The sequence below is a fragment of the Babylonia areolata genome, chromosome 29 (assembly GCF_041734735.1).
Source record: "Babylonia areolata isolate BAREFJ2019XMU chromosome 29, ASM4173473v1, whole genome shotgun sequence".
Classification (NCBI taxonomy): domain Eukaryota; kingdom Metazoa; phylum Mollusca; class Gastropoda; order Neogastropoda; family Buccinidae; genus Babylonia; species Babylonia areolata.
Window position 1 is genome coordinate 3,061,100 of NC_134904.1, and position 20,000 is coordinate 3,081,099.

Sequence of the window (20,000 nt, forward strand, 5' to 3'; positions counted from 1 at the left end):
ACAGTTACAACCTTTGCAGTCACTGTCAGACAGAAACACCAAGGTAAAGTGCGACATCACAAAGTTCAACATTGTCTCCCAATAATTCAAATCACCTCACGTTTTTTTTTTTTTTGTTTTTTTTAATATATTTTTTTTTATAGCATCAAGCAAATTGTACAGCCTAATGCAACAACAACAACACTGAATTGCACACACCAGTATCACACACACACACACACACACACACACACAGAGCTGCAGAACGAGTCACACAAATTATGGACCACATGCTGAGTGTTACACAGACAGTATCATATAGTCCTACACTCCTGCCCACAAACGGTTTCTCCACTGCAATGGGAGTTCATTTACAGCTTATGTCTTCTGTGAAAGACTATGACTTTAGCAGGCAAGACAGCACTACCTCTTAGTGCTACATGCATGGGGACCATCCCAACGTGACTGTCCTGAAGCCCTCTTGGCTGAGAGAGTGGGGGTGTATCTTGGGCGAGACACTTTCCACTATAATCAAATTCTAAACCAAAGTGGGGGGGTGTCTTGGGCGAGACACTTTCCACTATAATCAAATTCTAAACCAAAGTGGGGGGGTGTCTTGGGCGAGACACTTCCCACTATAATCAAATTCTAAACCAAAGTGGGGGGGTGTCTTGGGCAAGACACTTTCCACTATAATCAAGTTCTAAACCAGAGTGGGGGTGTGTCTTGGGCGAGACACTTTCCACTATAATCAAGTTCTAAACCAGAGTGGGGGTGTGTCTTGGGCGAGACACTTTCCACTATAATCAAGTTCTAAACCAGAGTGGGGGTGTGTCTTGGGCGAGACACTTTCCACTATAATCAAATTCTAAACCAGAGTGGGGGTGTCTTGGGCGAGACACTTTCCACTATAATCAAGTTCTAAACCAGAGTGGGGGTGTCTTGGGCGAGACACTTTCCACTATAATCAAATTCTAAACCAGACAGATGGGACAGCAGTTGCCTCCTCTGCTGTTCTGATGGTCATAGTCAGACATGACTCATATCATATCATATCATATATATATATATATATATGTATATATATAATATATATTTACATAGATGTATATAAAATAGATGTGTATATATATATATATAGATATACATAAGAAGAAAGAGAGCTGTGGCTGAATGGTAAGCAGGTATCCCATGTACAGGTCAGGATTTTTACTCCCACTCTAGACCTTGACTGGTGGTCCAGGTGCTAGTCTTTCGAAGGAGATAATAAACCGAAGTCCAGTGTACACATTGCACTTAGTGAACTGATGTCTGGTGTGCACATTGCGCTAAGTGAACCGAGGTCCGATTCCTGTTCTGTGCAAACTACTATCCGCCAATGCGGAGAAAACAAAAGTAGCTCCCGGAAGTAGGTTACCTCCCCTCTGTATCCCTGATTCCTAGCTTCCTCTTTTTCCGACAGCCATCTTGACTCTTATCCTGTGCTCTTCATACGGCTAAGATTTTCTGTATTTCTGTCTGTCTAACAATTCAACCAATCTGACACCTCCTTGAAACTAAAACTGAACATTTTTTATTCTTACAGACACAAGGATAAAGTACAATGTTGCATTATACAACCATGCAGTCAATGGTTTAGCATTCCACAACCGTGCATGGAGATGAACACAGTCACACAACCAAGGGCTGCACTGATCTTTAAATAAAACCAAATTAAAATTGTTTCAACATATGAAGTCCTGTTATTTCACAACCACCATGTGTGCTGTCATGGTTGGGACAGCCACAGAGTCCAATGCTGCACTGTGCAAGGTTCACAAAGCTGGTTTACACACTGGCCATAATTGTGAACAGCAGAAAAGCAAACCATCACAATGATGAACACCAGTGTATCAGTTCCATGGAAACATACAGGAACGTTTCACAGACATAAAATGATGAACATGAAGCACAAAAGAGATACAGACTTGTGTGCGAGCACAACACAAAAACATTCCTTGCCTCTCTGTCTCTCATAAACACACACACACACACACACATGCTTATAAGCACACAAACCACACACGCATGAAGATTTGGTCCTTTCTAAAACACACATATGCTTTAAGTCTTTGACACACACAAAATACACCACTTACATATACCTTTCCCACATGCACATGCACACACATACACACCAGGACAACATCAGAAAGTATACAGATAAACACTAACCAAGCTCAGAGCACAGAAAACCACACTCTCACAATCACTGTGGATTATATGTTGCAAAAATGAATTATGGCACTAACTCTCTGTACTTACCATGTTCACGAATCATTCACAATGTAAAACTCTCTCACCTAATCAATGCATCATTATGCATGGGTGTGGAGAGATGTCATACTCTATACATTGTTTACAATGAAAGAATCATTCATAATGTAAAACTCTCTCGCCTAATCAATGCATCATTATGCATGGGTGTGGAGAGATGTCATACTCTATACATTACTCGATACACTGTTTACAATGAAAGAAGTGTTGAAACAACTCTCCAGAAGAACATTAACTCACTCGGTACGGCCAGTCCTCTCTTCTCCTCTACACAGACCCCTCGGATGTCCAGTGGGTGTCTGAATGACCCCAGCATTAATTAACTCACTCAGTACGGCCAGTCCTCTCTTCTCCTCTACACAGACCCCTCGGATGTCCAGTGGGTGTCTGAATGACCCCAGCATTAATTAACTCAGTACGGCCAGTCCTCTCTTCTCCTCTACACAGACCCCTCGGATGTCCAGTGGGTGTCTGAATGACCCCAGCATTAATTAACTCAGTACGGCCAGTCCTCTCTTCTCCTCTACACAGACCCCTCGGATGTCCAGTGGGTGTCTGAATGACCCCAGCATTAATTAACTCACTCAGTACGGCCAGTCCTCTCTTCTCCTCTACACAGACCCCTCGGATGTCCAGTGGGTGTCTGAATGACCCCAGCATTAATTAACTCACTCAGTACGGCCAGTCCTCTCTTCTCCTCTACACAGACCCCTCGGATGTCCAGTGGGTGTCTGAATGACCCCAGCATTAATTAACTCACTCAGTACGGCCAGTCCTCTCTTCTCCTCTACACAGACCCCTCGGATGTCCAGTGGGTGTCTGAATGACCCCAGCATTAATTAACTCAGTACGGCCAGTCCTCTCTTCTCCTCTACACAGACCCCTCGGATGTCCAGTGGGTGTCTGAATGACCCCAGCATTAATTAACTCACTCAGTACGGCCAGTCCTCTCTTCTCCTCTACACAGACCCCTCGGATGTCCAGTGGGTGTCTGAATGACCCCAGCATTAATTAACTCACTCAGTACGGCCAGTCCTCTCTTCTCCTCTACACAGACCCCTCGGATGTCCAGTGGGTGTCTGAATGACCCCAGCATTAATTAACTCAGTACGGCCAGTCCTCTCTTCTCCTCTACACAGACCCCTCGGATGTCCAGTGGGTGTCTGAATGACCCCAGCATTAATTAACTCAGTACGGCCAGTCCTCTCTTCTCCTCTACACAGACCCCTCGGATGTCCAGTGGGTGTCTGAATGACCCCAGCATTAATTAACTCAGTACGGCCAGTCCTCTCTTCTCCTCTACACAGACCCCTCGGATGTCCAGTGGGTGTCTGAATGACCCCAGCATTAATTAACTCACTCAGTACGGCCAGTCCTCTCTTCTCCTCTACACAGACCCCTCGGATGTCCAGTGGGTGTCTGAATGACCCCAGCATTAATTAACTCACTCAGTACGGCCAGTCCTCTCTTCTCCTCTACACAGACCCCTCGGATGTCCAGTGGGTGTCTGAATGACCCCAGCATTAATTAACTCAGTACGGCCAGTCCTCTCTTCTCCTCTACACAGACCCCTCGGATGTCCAGTGGGTGTCTGAATGACCCCAGCATTAATTAACTCAGTACGGCCAGTCCTCTCTTCTCCTCTACACAGACCCCTCGGATGTCCAGTGGGTGTCTGAATGACCCCAGCATTAATTAACTCAGTACGGCCAGTCCTCTCTTCTCCTCTACACAGACCCCTCGGATGTCCAGTGGGTGTCTGAATGACCCCAGCATTAATTAACTCACTCAGTACGGCCAGTCCTCTCTTCTCCTCTACACAGACCCCTCGGATGTCCAGTGGGTGTCTGAATGACCCAACCTTTAGCTTCCGTCGTCAGAATTGTGGTATTCTTTGTCAACATTCACGTCTTCAGTATAAGAGCCTTCCGCTTGTAATATTTTGATGGTGGTAATTGGGGAGAAACAATGTTAACGTCATCTCTTTCGCCGTTCGTATGGAGAGAGTTAATCAACAAAGGTCGAAGAGCAATGCCATGCATTGATGCAGCACACACATACTGCCGAGTTTCAGTTTCAGTTTCAGTAGCTCAAGGAGGCGTCACTGCGTTCGGACAAATCCATATACGCTACACCACATCTGCCAAGCAGATGCCTGACCAGCAGCGTAACCCAATGTGCTTAGTCAGGCCTTGAGGGGAAAAAAAAGAGAAGATGAGGAACTGTCATCACAGACAGAGAAAAACAGTCCGTGGGATATCCCCAGGAATACAATATACACTGATATGCTTACTGATTTTTTTTTGTCTCAATGTCTTGGTAGGTAGACCATGAAAGCTGGCCCTTCTGGTCAATCAAGATTCAGATCTTTTCTCAATCGTGTAATATTTGGCCCACACCCTTTTACACATATGCATGTGAATATCCACACACACACATGCATGTACACATCCACACACACACATCATTCATTCAAACATACCTTTAAGTTACATGTGCATCGTGAAAAATTAAAAATCAAAATGAAAAAAAAAACAGTGCATCCATTTCATTACAAAAAAGAAAAGAAAAGAAAGAAAACCAACAATGCATCCATTGTGTCACAGATTCATGGCAAGTGGACCTGGCCAGCCACTTAAAAACACAGAAACACTGGCAAGACAAGATCATGCACTGTATTCACCGTTCAGCAACAAGCAACACATGCCATGCCTGATCCCAAAACCTATGCCATCCGAAAAAAAACAAAAAAAACCACCTGCAGTCAGCATGATTCACAAATAAAACACACACACACACACAGTTCACACAATATCACAGACTTGTTGAGAAATACCCAGCCAACTGGAGGACCATGCATGATGAGTATTGTTTTCTTTTGATTTTTTTCCACAGTCACACAATTACTTTGTTGATGCTTGGTCCGTTCATTCTGGAACTGCTACTGTCTTCTGTCTTGGTGCAAATGCACCAGAAAAAAAAATTTCCATGTTGTCTCTACCTTTGTAACACTGTCTTTTATTGACCAAAATCATTAACCTACCTAGTTTATAGTGCCGCAGGGAACAGCACGAAAACTTCAGCACCATTATTCAACACTGTTACCCCTGCAGCATCAGGAAGCTTCCAAAGAATGAGACTGTGAACAGAACGCTGGCTTGAAACTACTCTCCCTTGACGATGCATCACCAAGGCGACAGAGAACACAGAGATGGGATTTCTGGGGTTGTTCCAAACTGGACCGTTAATTCACCATGACAAAATAAGTTCCAGGAATAACGCACACTGCCGTGTCATCATGGTTTCCTCAGTGTCCCAGTTCAGTCTCCATGGCGGTGACGTCAGTGGCAGCATTTCATCAACAGCACACACACCACACACAGTTTGTTTTCTATCTGTCTTCTATCTTCTGTGGCATCTCACACAGGCCAGATCCCCCCTCCTGCACACCAGCTTTGCTCTGTGATCTGATGCCTTCAGTCTACAGCACCTTATCACTGTCTGGTTGCCGTAAGGTTTCCCACAGAAGTGATCTTGCACTACAGCTAAGAACAAGGCAGGCTTTTTTTTTTTGGCTTTTTTTTTTTAATCGATACACATGTTGAACACCTGAAGATTCTGACAGGGTATTTGACCGTAACACTTTCGCATGTGCAATATAAGAGCCACCCCACTCTCTGTCCCTTGTATCAAAAGTATGTAATACATATTCCCTACATGTAATCATTAGTTTGATTTTTGTTCCCCTCTCTCTCCAGAGTTTGATTCCTAAGTTTTAAAGTGAGGTAAATGAATCGTCACATAGGACCTTGTTGAAAATGGAAACTGCACAAGAACTGAGGAGACACTGAGTGAAGATGATGCCATTTAAAAGCAGACTCAACCAGTTTTGTCACATGGAAAAGCCTTCACTGGAGGACCCAAACTGGTCATGTATTAAAGCACGCTCATTTGCAAAACTGCATATACTTGGGTGTTCTCTTTCAAAAAAAGACTTGCATTAGGGTGTATTCCTTGACAAATCGCTTGTATCTGGGTGATCTCTTTCACTAAATGACTTGTATCAGGGTGTATTCCTTGACAAATCGCTTGTATCTGGGTGTTTTCTTTCACTAAATGACTTGTATCAGGGTGTACTCCTTGACAAATCGTTTGTATTTTGGTGTTCTCTTTCACTAAATGACTTGTATCAGGGTGTATTACTTGACAAATCGCTTGTATCTGGGTGTTCTCTTTCACTAAATGACTTGTATTAGGGTGTACTCCCTGACAAAATCATTGTATTTGGGCGTACTCTTTGACAAAATTGCTTTTATTTGGGTGTACTCTAACAAAATCACTCGTATTTGGGTGTAGTCTTTGACAAATCATTTGTATTTGGGTGTATTCTTTGACAAAATAGCTTGTACTCCATGACAAAATAGCTTGCAATAAGGTGCATTCTTTGACAAAACTGACAATCTGAGTGTGATTTTTGAAAATTGCTTCTATTACAGCGTACTCCTTGACAAAAAAAAGCTTGTATTTGGGTGTACTCTTTGACAAAATCACTTGTATTTGGGTGTACTCTTTGACAAACCCGCTTCTGTTTGGGTGAACTCATTGACAAATCCCTTGTGTATGTATGTCAATTTTAAATTTCTTTTAAAAAAATCTATATATCTTACAATCAAGACACGTGTTACAGGAAACAATGTCACATGACTGAGTCTATTTTCTCCCCTCTGTCAGCTCCTCACTTTCAGGTGATGTCCCCCCCTCCCCCCATGCCCCCTTTGTGGTGAACAGTTACAACTGTCTTTTGACAGTTTAATATTGACGGGCGCAATAGCCAAGTGGTTAAAGCATTGGACTGTCAATCTGAGGGTCCCGGATTCGAATCACGGTAACGGCGCCTGGTGGGTAAAGGGTGGAGATTTTCACGATCTCCTAGGTCAACATATGTGCAGACCTGCTAGTGCCTGAACCCCCTTCGTGTGTATATGCAAGCAGAAGATCAAATACGCATGTTAAAGATCCTGTAACCCATGTCAGCGTTCGGTGGGTTATGGAAACAAGAACATACCCAGCATGCACACCCCCGAAAACGGAGTATGGCTGCCTACATAGCGGAGTAAAAACGGTCATACACATAAAAGCCCACTCGTGTGCATACGAGTGAACGCAGAAGAAGAAGAAGACAGTCTCGTATCAACCCAATTCAGCCCTACCTTTTTCTGACCTGGCCACACCACACAGTCTTCCCCCATCCCCACTCTGTTCCCATCCCTCCCCCTTGTTCGCCCGCACTGTAACTGCCGTGTGTTGCTGGTCTTTGATACCATTATGTCTATGTTGTCTTGGTGTTTAGATTACAGATTACAGAATACTTTATTATCTCAATAAGAGAAATTCATTCATTACATTGTTCATTTTGCTGTAAAAGCCTTTTGGGCTGGACCATCATTACTCTCTTGTGAAATCTTAATGCCTGCACCTCCTATTTTAGCAAAAGGACTGATTTCTCTGTTCAACGTATTCCTCTGGTGGTCGTATTTCTTTCTTTTTTCCCCCATAGCATTTCTGTTCTTATTGCAACTTTTCTAAAGCCCGCCAATGAAATTCCTTTTCAGTGACGAGTCAGACAGTAGCGCCTGTGTAAAACTGTTGAGGTGTGACAGGTCCCACTGTTTCCAGGTTCATGAGCACCCAGTGCCGTGGTGAAGCAGAAGCAAGTCCTGGCGACCACCACAGCTCTTCAGCCCACCGTTCACATCCCTCCCTATCCCACCCCACCCACACACAGACCACGGGTCAGCCACAAACTGACCGCTGCTGATGGAATGGTCCATGCAATGTGCGGCGATGCGGGGCAACGATGCGATGAGATGAGTGAGCGGCGGGGAAGGGGGTGAGGGAGATGAGGGGGCTGGGGGGGAGGCAGCACCGCACACACAGGGTGAGGATGATGAGGATGCTGGAATGAGGCGAGGGGGGGGCCGTGATGTCGGGGTGGTGCGGGGTGACGGTCAAAAGGTCTGGCCGTCCTCACAGCTGTCTGTCCAGTGTCCGAAGGCTGCAGCAACAACAGGGCAGAACACACAACAGGATGGCTTACGTCACTGGGGCATGGGCACTGCTTCATGGCAATATCACTGTCACCAATAATGTGGTTAGTAACATGGTCACTAGCTTTTATCATATTTACAGATGCATTTAGTGCCAAAGTAATTATACTCAAGCACAACTTAAAATTGAAACAACAATGACAAATGCATTCAGTATTTTGGTCTTATCTTTTACCGTAATTTCAGATGCTTTCAGTACCATACTAACCATACTTAATCACAAATTAATTAGGAACAATAATGACAAATGCTTTTGTTATAGTGGTCACTATCTTTTACCATAATTTCAGATGCTTTTTGTGCAGTAGTGAGAATACTTAACCACAACAATAAAGACAAACACTATGATAAATGCATTTAGTAAAGTGGTCGCATACTTCAACTTCAACTGAAATGGATTTTGTAATGTGATCAATATAATTCTTCACAGCTAGAATGAGATAATAACAGCAAATAAATGCATTCAGTGCTGTGAGTTAAAAAAAGATACTGATCAGTTTAAAAGTAAGTTCATCTGAATTACAAACACAACAAAGAAATATTCAGCCTTCCAAATACAAATTCTACTTGGAGAAGGACTCACACAACCACACAAAAAACATTCAACCTTTTAAGACAGATTTCTTGCTCAGACACAGAGATCTGTTTCACTGAATGTTTACATAATGTTTCAAGACTCAAGACTGGTTCACTGCCTTAACACTGGTACAGAAATTAACTATTTGACATGTGCAATTGTTAGCTGTAAGAGTAAGCTAAGGAAAGTATGTACATCAAAACATGATCACCAACACACACACACACACACATGATATTCTCCTCTTCCCATCTCCAACCCACACACTCCTCCCCTCCCCCCTTCCTCCCTCAGAACCCCCTACTCCCCTTTCCCCCTCTACCTCCATCACCCCCTCCACCCACCTCCTTCACCACACACAAAAAAACCCCATCCCATGAAGATGAATACAAATGAACTTCACGATACACAAGCAAGTTGTGAAGGGTTGATGAGGCTGGCAAGTTTCGGTGATGACAAGAAAGGGGTTAAAGGGGTTAAAGTTTAGTACTGTTAGTAAAAACCCATGGCGTGACAAACCACTGGAGCAGCACTGACATGACAAGGAGCACTGACGCACACAAAACACATTCCACAGACAAAGCGCACACAATGCACACACTTCTGTTGTCGTAGCAGTGGTAGAAGAGGGACAAAACAAACTGTGATGCTTTTTACACAGTCCCTTTGTTGTTTTGTAACACAGCTTGGTAGAGTTTGGTCAAGGTTTCACGCCCAGTTATCCAATGTATATACTCATCAAAATTTCTAAACTACCACAGAGTGTTGGGATTTCGTGCTGTTAGCAGTTATACTATTCATGCTCTCTGAACTTTCTTTTTATTCAGAAACAATCTTGTTTCATTTTTCACCTATACTCTACCTTTTCATTCTTCTTCTTCTTCTTCTTCTGCGTTCGTGGGCTTCAACTCCCAAGTTCACTCGTATACTCGTATATACGTGAGTGGGCTTTTTACGTGTATGACCGCTTTTACCCCACCATGTAGGCAGCCATACTCCGCTTTCGGGGGTGTGCATGCTGGGTATGTTCTTGTTTTCCATAACCCACCGAACGCTGACATGGATTACAGGATCTTTAACATGCGTATTTGATCTTATGCTTGCGTATACACACGAAGGGGGTTCAGGCACTGGCAGGTCTGCACATATGTTGACCTGGGAGATCGTAAAAATCTCCACGCTTTACCCACCAGGCGCTGTCACCGTGATTCGAACCCGGGACCCTCAGATCGAAAGTCCAACGCTTTAACCATTCGGCTGTGGCGCCCGTCTACCTTTTCATTCCTCTTATTTGGACATTGCTCATTCTTTTCAATCCTTTGAATTTGCTTCTTCTCTTAAAAAAAACAAAAGGAAACGCTTGGGGAATTTTTCCAAAGGAACCCAGTCTCTAAAAATTATATCCGAACACTGTACACAAAGCAACCAGCTATGCTGCACGTGTGAAGCTGACTCTCTTACTTCTGGCTATCTGGTGCAACATGCAAACCCGTTTCTTGCAATTAAAGTACTGAGCTGAAACTTCACTTTCCACACTCTTAAAAATTATCACACACACACACACATACAATCACCCCCACCCCCTTCCCCCACGGACAACCAAACAAGTCACAGCACTAAAAAAAAACAAAAAAAAAACGTGGCACACCACAAGGCTCACAGTGACTCACATTCACAGATGTCGCAGTAGGGTCGGAGGGCGTGTCGGTCACCATGGTGAGAGCTGGGAGGAGGGCTGTCCGTCATGGCCTGCTTCGGGCAGTCGTCCGTGTCGTGGAGGTCAAACATGTCGCAGATGTCGCAGAAGAGGCGAGGGGCGGGGCGAGATCGGCTGCCAGGGCTGCAACAGTTAGTCAGTCAGTCAGGTTGTGGAAATGAAATGAAATGAAATGAAATTATGGTGCTTAGAGCCTCGCCGACCACTAAGGCCATCTCAAGGCTATCGCCGCGTTAATAACTATTACAAGGATAAAAAAAACAAACAATTAAAACGAGTCACCACTTCAAACTTTCCATTCCAAAGTTTAAAAAATAAACTTCCATATTTTAAAACCTTCAAATCCAGTTAAAAATGTTCACTTCTTTTAAGAAGTCCATCAGCGCCCACGGAGGGACATCACGAAACTCAGGTTGTGGGGCTGTGGAGAGGCGGCCTTGTGGTAACATGTCCATCTTGGACACTGATTGATTGACAGGGATATTTATATAGCACCTATCCTCGGTCGGAGACCAAGCTCTAAGCGCTTTACACACACGGAGTCATTTACACAACAGGCTGCCTACCTGGGTAGAGCTGACTGATGGTTGCCACTGGGCGCTCATCATTTATTTCCTGTGTCATTCAATCAGATTTAAGGCACGCACACCTACACACTAAGACAAACATGTAACATTTTAACATTTTATGTGTATGACCGTTTTGTTTATTTACCCTGCTATGTAGGCAGCCATACTCCGTTTTCGGGGGTGTGCATGCTGGGTATGTTCTTGTTTCCATAACACTGACATAGATTACAGGATCTTTAATGTGCGTATTTGATCTTCTGCTTGCATATTACACACGAAGGGGTTCAGGCACTGGCGGGTCTGCACATATGCTGACCTGGGAGATCAGAAAAATCTCCACCCTTTACCCACCAGGCGCCACCAAAGATTCGAACCCCGGACCCTCAGACTGAAAGTCCAACGCTTTAACCACTCGGCTATTGTGCCCGACATGAGAGAGAATCTGAGAGTATGGGATCAGATCCCTTATCTGACAGATTTTTTTTTCTCCACTAAACCTTTGAGTTGTGGTCTGCTATAGTCATTTGCTTGAGATGATAAATCAAGATCCTGTGTGAAGCATTCACTAAGCGCATGTAACAGAACTGATGGCAACATGTTAGTAGTCCCTGGCAAACTTCTCTGATAAAATCCACTAAGATATACATATGTGTGTGTGGTGTGTGTGTGTGTGTGTGTGTGTGTGTGTGTGTGTGTGTGTGTGTGTTCTGTCCTTAATTTAACATCTTTTCACTTTGAGTGATATTAGACGTGTGTGTGTGTGTGTGTGTGTGTGTGTGTGTGTGAGACAAGCCTAACTGAATCTCTCTCTAACACACACACAGACTCTCTCTCTCTCTCTCACACACACACACACTTTCTCTCTCTAACACACACGCAGACACACACTCTCTCTCTCTCTCACACTCTCTCTAACACACACACACACACACTCTCTCTCTAACACACACACTCTCTAACACACACACTCTCTCTCTCTCTAACACACACACACACACACACACTCTCTCTCTCTCTCTTTTCCTGCCAGCTGTTGAAGACAGCCAAGGCTAGAGGTACATGTAGGGACAGACAACAGCCACTCACATGGGCACGGGGTCAGAGTCGTCCCCGGCACTGAACATGGCGGACTCCATGGTCTTCAGCCTCTGCTCCATCTCCTGGTTCTTCAGCTGCAGGTCCACAATCACTGAGTTGAGGAAGTCCACCTGCACCAGGTCAGTCACGTTTCTCTGTTGATTTCTTTTCCTTTTCTTTTTTTTGGGGGGAGGGGGAGGAGGAGGGGAGATAAATAATCTTAGATTTTATACATTTCTAATACTGGACACTGGCTGACGTCCACACACACACACATACACACCCTGAGTGTGTGTGTAAGCATGTAGATATGCGAAGATGCATGCACGAACATATATATGTGTGCGCGTGACAGAAATATGATTGTCTACAAGTCTGCGTGTATGTTTGTATTGATGTGTGCACATGAAACAGCCACTTTTTTGTAGCTGACGATGCCAAATCAGCAACATGATTAGAATGCTTTGTACATGAACACAACCCTCTGAGTGCGGCACATATAGCCTGTGAGTGTACATGTACCCTGCCTGTGAGTATACATGTACACTGTGAGTGTACCTGTACCTTCTTAGTGTACATGTACCTGTGTCTGTACATGTACCCTGTGAGTGCACATGTACCCTATGAGTGTTCATGTACCCTGTGAGTGTTCATGTACCCTGAGTGTGCGACATGTACATGCACCACCACCAGCAGCAGCAGCTGACAGACTGTGACAGGGGAGGGAAGCAGCAGTGTACACAGTTTGTTCACAGACAGAACAGAGCGCTGACCTGTTGTTCTGCCGCCTGTCTCTCCTGTACCAGTTGACTGTCTGAGCTGTCTCCTGCAACACAAAGTGCACAAACGCAGGGTTACGCAAAGTGCGTAAACAGTTAACACTTGCACACACACTCATCTGCTTGCACAAGCACCCGAACACACACACACACATACATACTTGAACAACACACACATACATACTTCAACATTCACCAGAATACACACACACACACACAAACACACACACACACACAAAACCAAGTCACACAATCTCTCATACACTCACACACAAGGTCACACACACAAATGCATCACACACAAACACACTCACCCCCACAACACCCCCTCCCATACCCCCCTCCACCCCCCACACACCCATCCCCCCTCACCCCCACACACTCTCACCCCTGCACACCACACCACAAGTACACACACACACACATTAATGTACCCCCACCCCCCCACACTCCTCCCCCACCCCCCACCCCCACCCCCTTAAAAACAAAAAAAAACACCAACAACCCATGAACCCATCCCTCCCCCTAACACACTCACCCCCCTCCCCCACACACACACACCCACAACCCCCCATTCACAACACCTCCCCCCAGCCCCACACCCCCCCACCCACCAGCAGCCAGAGGAGGGCAGGGGGCAGAAGCCTTGGACAGGGCCAGCTCCAGCCTGTTGACCTTGTCGGCCAGGGCCTGGGTCTGCGACTGCCGACTGGAGCGGTCACTCTCCAGGGAACGGTTGGCTGCCCTCAGCTCCTGCCTCTCCGCCTCCAGCGTCGCCAGCTGCCACACAGAACAGTGTGTGTGTGTGTGGTCAGTCGCTGGCACCTTCAGTGCTACACTTCCAAGCAGTCAATGCCCTGTCTCCTGTCTCTCGAACAAATCCAGTATGACAACTAGAATTGTGCAATCAACAACCATCCACCTGAAGATTTAGTTATCAGCCCCATCCACATGTAATATGCGGCTTCTGTTCAAACGTGCATGTGTGTGTGTGTGTGTGTGTGTGAGAGAGAGAGAGAGAGAGAGAGAGAGAAATAGAGAAAGTGTGTGTGTGTGTATGTGTGTGCGCGCGTGCGGCACATGAGTGTGTGTGTGTGCAGTGCATGCATATGTGAGTATATACAAGTTTTTATATTGATATACACTTGTATGTATCCTCATTTCTACTGTATCTGTGTTTGTGTATGATTTTCGATTTATGTTCGTACCTTGTTACGTACTATATTCCTTGTGACCCCGGTACACTTGGTAATAAAAACATATTCTATTCTATTCTATTTTCAGTTTCTTAAAGGTGTCACACTGCGCTTATATGAGTCCACACACCCACCACCACCATAACTTCTATGCAGATGCCTGACCAGCAGCATAACCTACGCTGGTACTTTCAGTCCAACACTTTCACTGTCAAGTTTCAGCATCAGTTTCTCACGAAAGCGTCAGTACGCTTTTGATGAATCCATGTATACTACACCAGATCTGTCAGGCACATGCCTGACCAGCAGCAGAACCCATGCTGGCACTTTCAGTGCAATATCTTCACTGCAAAAGGACGAGTTTGTACTATACTCCATGTTTGGTGATGCATATACTGTACAATGTCAAACTGATGCAAACTAGGCCTATCGGTTTGCTCTGCTTGACCAAATTTTGCGCGGCTAACTGTGAAAAGACGACACGTCTTACCCGGTCTGCTCTTAGCCAATCAAACTCCTCTAAAAGCTACAAGCGCTGAATCATTCCTTTGGCCAAGACTCTTGTCAGGTTTATGCTCTGTCTCGTCTTATGCTATTTTTGGCTATTAAGCATGTTCATTTGGCCTTATTTTGCTGCATGCGGCTTGCAAATTTCAGTTTCAGTTTCTACAGGAGGCGTCACTGCTCTTGGACAAGTCCATATACACTGCACCACATCTATTAGGAAGATCGCTGAGCAGCAGCATAACCCAACACTCTAACTAGGGCCTTGAGTGCAAATATAAATACATTTGTGTGCCTGTCAGTGTGGATTTCGTCTGCAGAATTTTGCCAGACATCAATATTATTTCGCCATGGCTTCTTTTTCAGTGCGTGCTGCATACAGAACCTTAGTATGTCAGTTTGCTCAGTTTGATTTTCCAGGGAATGTGGAGTGATGGCCTAGAGGTAACGCGTCCGCCTAGGAAGCGAGAGAATCTGAGCGCACTGGTTCGAATCACGGCTCAGCCGCCGATATTTTCTCCACCTCCACTAGACCTTGAGTGGTGGTCTGGACGCTAGTCATTCGGATGAGACGATAAACCAAGGTCCCGTGTGCAGCATGCACTTAGCGCATGTAAAAGAACCCGCGGCAACAAAACGGTTGTTCCTGGCAAAATTCTGTAGAAAAATCCTCTTCGATAGGAAAAACAAATAAAAAACTGCACGCAGGAAAAAATACAAAAAAATGGGTGGCTCTGTAGTGTGGTGACGCGCTCTCCCTGGGGAGAGCAGCCCGAATTTCACACAGAGAAATCTGTTGTGATAAAAAGAAATACAAATACTTGGGGAGAAGGGGCAAGACTGGGATCCAAACCCAGACCCTCACAGTTACTGTATTGGCATCTTAACCATTCTGCCACCTTCCTCCTCCAGAAATAACAAAGAACGAGCCACTCTCACTGTAGGGACTGGAACACAAACATCAGGTACAAGACGTACGACACAAAGCAGCTACAGCATTTGGACACACAGGGCTCTGCCACAGGCAAAACATAACATGCAGGTAACGATGAAGAAACCAAGAAGCTATCATCACAAATCAAAGGCTCCATCTTCTCTGTCTTCACCTTGATCTGATCTTTTCTTCCAAGTAAGAGTGAGTGAGTGCGTGAGTGAGTGAGTGTGTGCGTGCGTGCGTGCGTGCGTGCGTGCATGCGTGTGTGTGTGTGTGTGTGTGTGTGTGTGTGTGTGTGTGTCTGTGTGTACTTTGTGTCTGACTAACACATTACTGTAAAGTGCTTTGAGAGGTTTCAAAGCGCTTTATGAGTGCCCTCTCCCAACGTGGACTGTCCCAAAGCTCTCTTGGTCAAGGCAGTGGGGATGTAACTTGGGCAAGACACTATAATCAAATAAAGATGCTATCATCAAATTCTAGCTTGGACAGTTCAGTTCAGCTATTCAAGGAGGCGTCACTGCGTTCGGACAAATCCATGTACGCTACACCACATCTGCCAAGCAGATGCCAGACCAGCATCGTAACCCAACATGCTTAGTAAGGCCTTGAGAAAATTTGCTTCTGTTGTATGTTTCTTAGACTGGCCAGTTGCTTTGCAGTCTGTGCGCAGTCTGACAGCACCCAACTCAAGACAGCAGCTGCCTCCTCTGCTATTCTGATGGTCATAGTCGGATCCTACTATCATACATACATTATTAACAGTATAATAATAAAAGGTGGGGGGGGGGGTCAGCTGACCTTGACCTTCTGTTCTTCCAACAGCTGTTGGTGGTGATGAACCTCCTGGTCCGTGCTGTTCACCCTGTTGCTTAGCAACACACGCTCCGCCTCCGCTGCCGCGAGCTCCTGTCTGTGTCTGAACACATCACATCACAACGTCAGCGACCACAGCTAGAAATTCCCACATTATTTTTTAGAAAGTCCTGAGGACAAATGGATTAACAGCTCTAATCACATCACATCACACCGTCAGCGACCATGGCTAGAAATTTCCACGTTATTTTTTATAAAGTCCTGAGGACAAATGGATTAACAGCTCTGAACACATCACATCACAACGTCAGTGACCACGGCTAGAAACTCCCACATCATTTTTTAGAAAGTCCTGAGGACAAATGGATTAACAGCTCTAAACACATCACATCACAATGTCAGCATCCAGGGCCAGAAATTCCCACGTTATTTTTTAGTAGTCCGGAGGACAAATGGATTAACAGCTCTAAACACATCACATCACAATGTCAGCATCCAGGGCCAGAAATCCCCACGTTATATTTTAGTAGTCCTGAGGACAGATATGTTAAAAACTCTAAACACATCATATCACAACGTTCAGTGACCAGAGCTATGAATTTCCAGATAATTTTTCAGCTGTCAAAAAGACTGTAAACACTACCTGTCTACCCCAAAATTTCTACTTGCCCTCATTAAGTAAAGAGACTGTTGATCACAGCAACTACCACTTGGCTGATGACACATCAGCAGCATAAATCATCATGTAAGTCATGTGTGTGTGTGTCTGTGTGTGTGTGACTGTGTATCTATGTGTGTGTCTTTGTGTATGTGTATATGAGCAAGTTTTCATGCATCAGTGTTAAAGCATTCTGTATCTGATCTGGAATAATATCCATGGACAAGTAAAAAATGCTAATACTGGAGGATCAGAAAAGGAAGAAGAAAAAAGAACAAAGAACACAAAAAATTCCATCTATCTTGCACCCAGAAAGCAAAACAAAACACCACCTTTAACAATACACTCCACAAAGCAGGATTCTTCTTCTGTCTCTGCCACTGCGGACAGCAACTCCCATCTTCACTTGTATGTATAAGAGAGCTTTTACAATCACATGTGACCATTTTTCTTAACCTGACATCTCAGCCACTATACCATTGTTCTTCATGGATGCACATGCTGGGTATGTTTTGTTTCCATAACCCACTGAACGCCGTCATGGATTACAGGATCTTAAACCTGTGCATTTGATCTTTTGCATGCATATGCACACAAAGGGGGTGCAGGAATTAGCAGGTCTGCATATCTGTAGCCTTTGGTGCCATAACCTTTTTCGCCCATCAGGGCAGTGAAGTCATATTCACTCCCGTAACCTTCCCCAACCCATGCCAGATACCCATTCCCATCTAGGCGGAGAGAGACAAACTGGACTAAAATGCCTTTCCCAAGACCACAACACCATACTGAAATGTGAACCTGAAACCCTGATCACTGGTGAACACTGGATCAGAGGTCCAATACTTAACTGATTCTGCCACTGTACCATCCTAAACTAGACTACACATAAGGAAAAGTAAAGCAAGGAGGACGTGAGGCAGCGAGGGAACAGGGCACAACAACCAGCGGACAAAGCACAAACTACATCAGCAGGAAACCATCAGAAAAATGGACTCTTAAGTAAATGGTGTGATCAGCACGGGACATCAGTGACACTCCACAGGGGAAAAAATCACAAGAACAAAATCAACGAATAAATCAATATATATATATATACACATATTTAAACACATAATAAACAAAATAAATACCTGTGTAAAAATTAGGAGACGGGATAATGGGGAAGCAACACACACACACACACACACACCAAAAAACAACAACAAAACAAAACAAAACCCCACTTCAGCTGCACTGTGCATCTCTAAGTTTCTGAACAATTATGCCTAAAAAAAACCATGAAGAAACAGAAAGTAAGAACCCAAATTAAGACAAGTCTGTCACAGGTGTCTACAACAAAAGTGAACCCAATCCTGCTTCAACCAAAAGAACTGTGCTGCCACAAAACCGAAATAAAACATGGGAAGGAGTGGCTGATTTCTTTTTTTAAATACTGAACAGTTTGTGCAGCCATGAGTCCTGAATCTGCCAAACCAGAGAGCTAGTTTTAATACTGAAACAAAGAGAAGGGAAAAACTGACAAAATGTCAATATGGAAATCTGTTCACAATACAGAAAATGCTCCTATCCATGATAAAATGGGGGAAAAAAAAGGGCTGCTTGAAACATGAGCAAAAATATAATCCACCACTGAAAAGGAACAAGGGAAGTCAGCGCCACAAGTCACCAAGAGGGAAAGCACACCTAGAAAACAAGCACAACAGGACCAAAGAGAGAAAACATGACGGAGAAAATGAAAGACACTGTGTAACATGGCCATGGCCTTACCCCCAACGCCACCCATGAAGGTCAGGGGTCAACGTTAGTCACATGACAAGGAGGGTGAGCGGTGTGAACACAGAAAAACATACAGCCCTCAGTTAATTCCAGGTAACCAACACTATGGCTATATATGGGGAACAACTGCACTCATTTAATTTCAGGTAACTAATACTGCATGTGTACACATGGGGAGTTCAGCTGCACTCAGTTAATTTCAGGTAATCAAAACTGCATTGGTACATATGGGGAACTGCACTCAGTTAATTCAGGGTAACCAGCACTGCAGGTACATATGGGGAACTGCACTCAGTTAATTCAGGGTAACCAGCACTGCAGGTACATATGGGGAACTGCACTCAGTTAATTCAGGGTAACCTGCACTGCAGGTACATATGGGGAACTGCACTCAGTTAATTCAGGGTAACCAACACTGCAGGTACATATGGGGAACCGCACTCAGTTAATTCAGGGTAACCAACACTGCAGGTACATATGGGGAACCGCACTCAGTTAATTCAGGGTAACCAGCACTGCAGGTACATATGGGGAACTGCACTCAGTTAATTCAGGGTAACCAGCACTGCAGGTACATATGGGGAACTGCACTCAGTTAATTCAGGGTAACCAACACTGCAGGTACATATGGGGAACTGCACTCAGTTAATTCAGGGTAACCAGCACTGCGGGTACATATGGGGAACTGCACTCAGTTAATTCAGGGTAACCAGCACTGCAGGTACATATGGGGAACTGCACTCAGTTAATTCATTGTAACCAGCACAGCAGGTACATGGCATGTGACGATCACCTATTTATGTACATGCCTTGATTGATTTCACTGTTCATATAAAACAGCTAACAAATCTAAAAAAGAAATCAAGAAAGAGAGAAACGCACACACACACTTTAGAGAACTTGAGAACTGTACCTTTCTTTGAGTTCTTCCATTTCCTTCATCATCGTGGCTCTCTCTTCTTCCAGCTGCAAGCAGGAAAGACATTCACGCTGTTTAG

At 44.6% G+C, this 20,000-nt stretch overlaps 1 protein-coding gene across 7 annotated transcripts in view; it reads right to left on the bottom strand.

Moving 5' to 3' along the window:
* The window catches only part of LOC143302338 (uncharacterized), a 114,341-nt gene that overhangs the window by 4,825 nt on the left and 89,516 nt on the right, over window positions 1–20,000 (bottom strand). For 6 of the 7 annotated variants that reach the window (XM_076616962.1, XM_076616963.1, XM_076616964.1 and 3 more), the window contains 6 exons: window positions 19,916–19,968; window positions 16,554–16,671; window positions 13,736–13,901; window positions 13,116–13,168; window positions 12,352–12,473; window positions 10,650–10,819 (listed from right to left, as the gene is read on the bottom strand). In XM_076616962.1, coding sequence (XP_076473077.1) covers window positions 10,650–10,819; window positions 12,352–12,473; window positions 13,116–13,168; window positions 13,736–13,901; window positions 16,554–16,671; window positions 19,916–19,968 — 682 coding nt within the window. Of the gene's footprint in view, window positions 8,351–10,649; window positions 10,820–12,351; window positions 12,474–13,115; window positions 13,169–13,735; window positions 13,902–16,553; window positions 16,672–19,915; window positions 19,969–20,000 lie in introns of all 7 variants that reach the window. The other variant, XM_076616968.1, reaches the window with a different exon arrangement.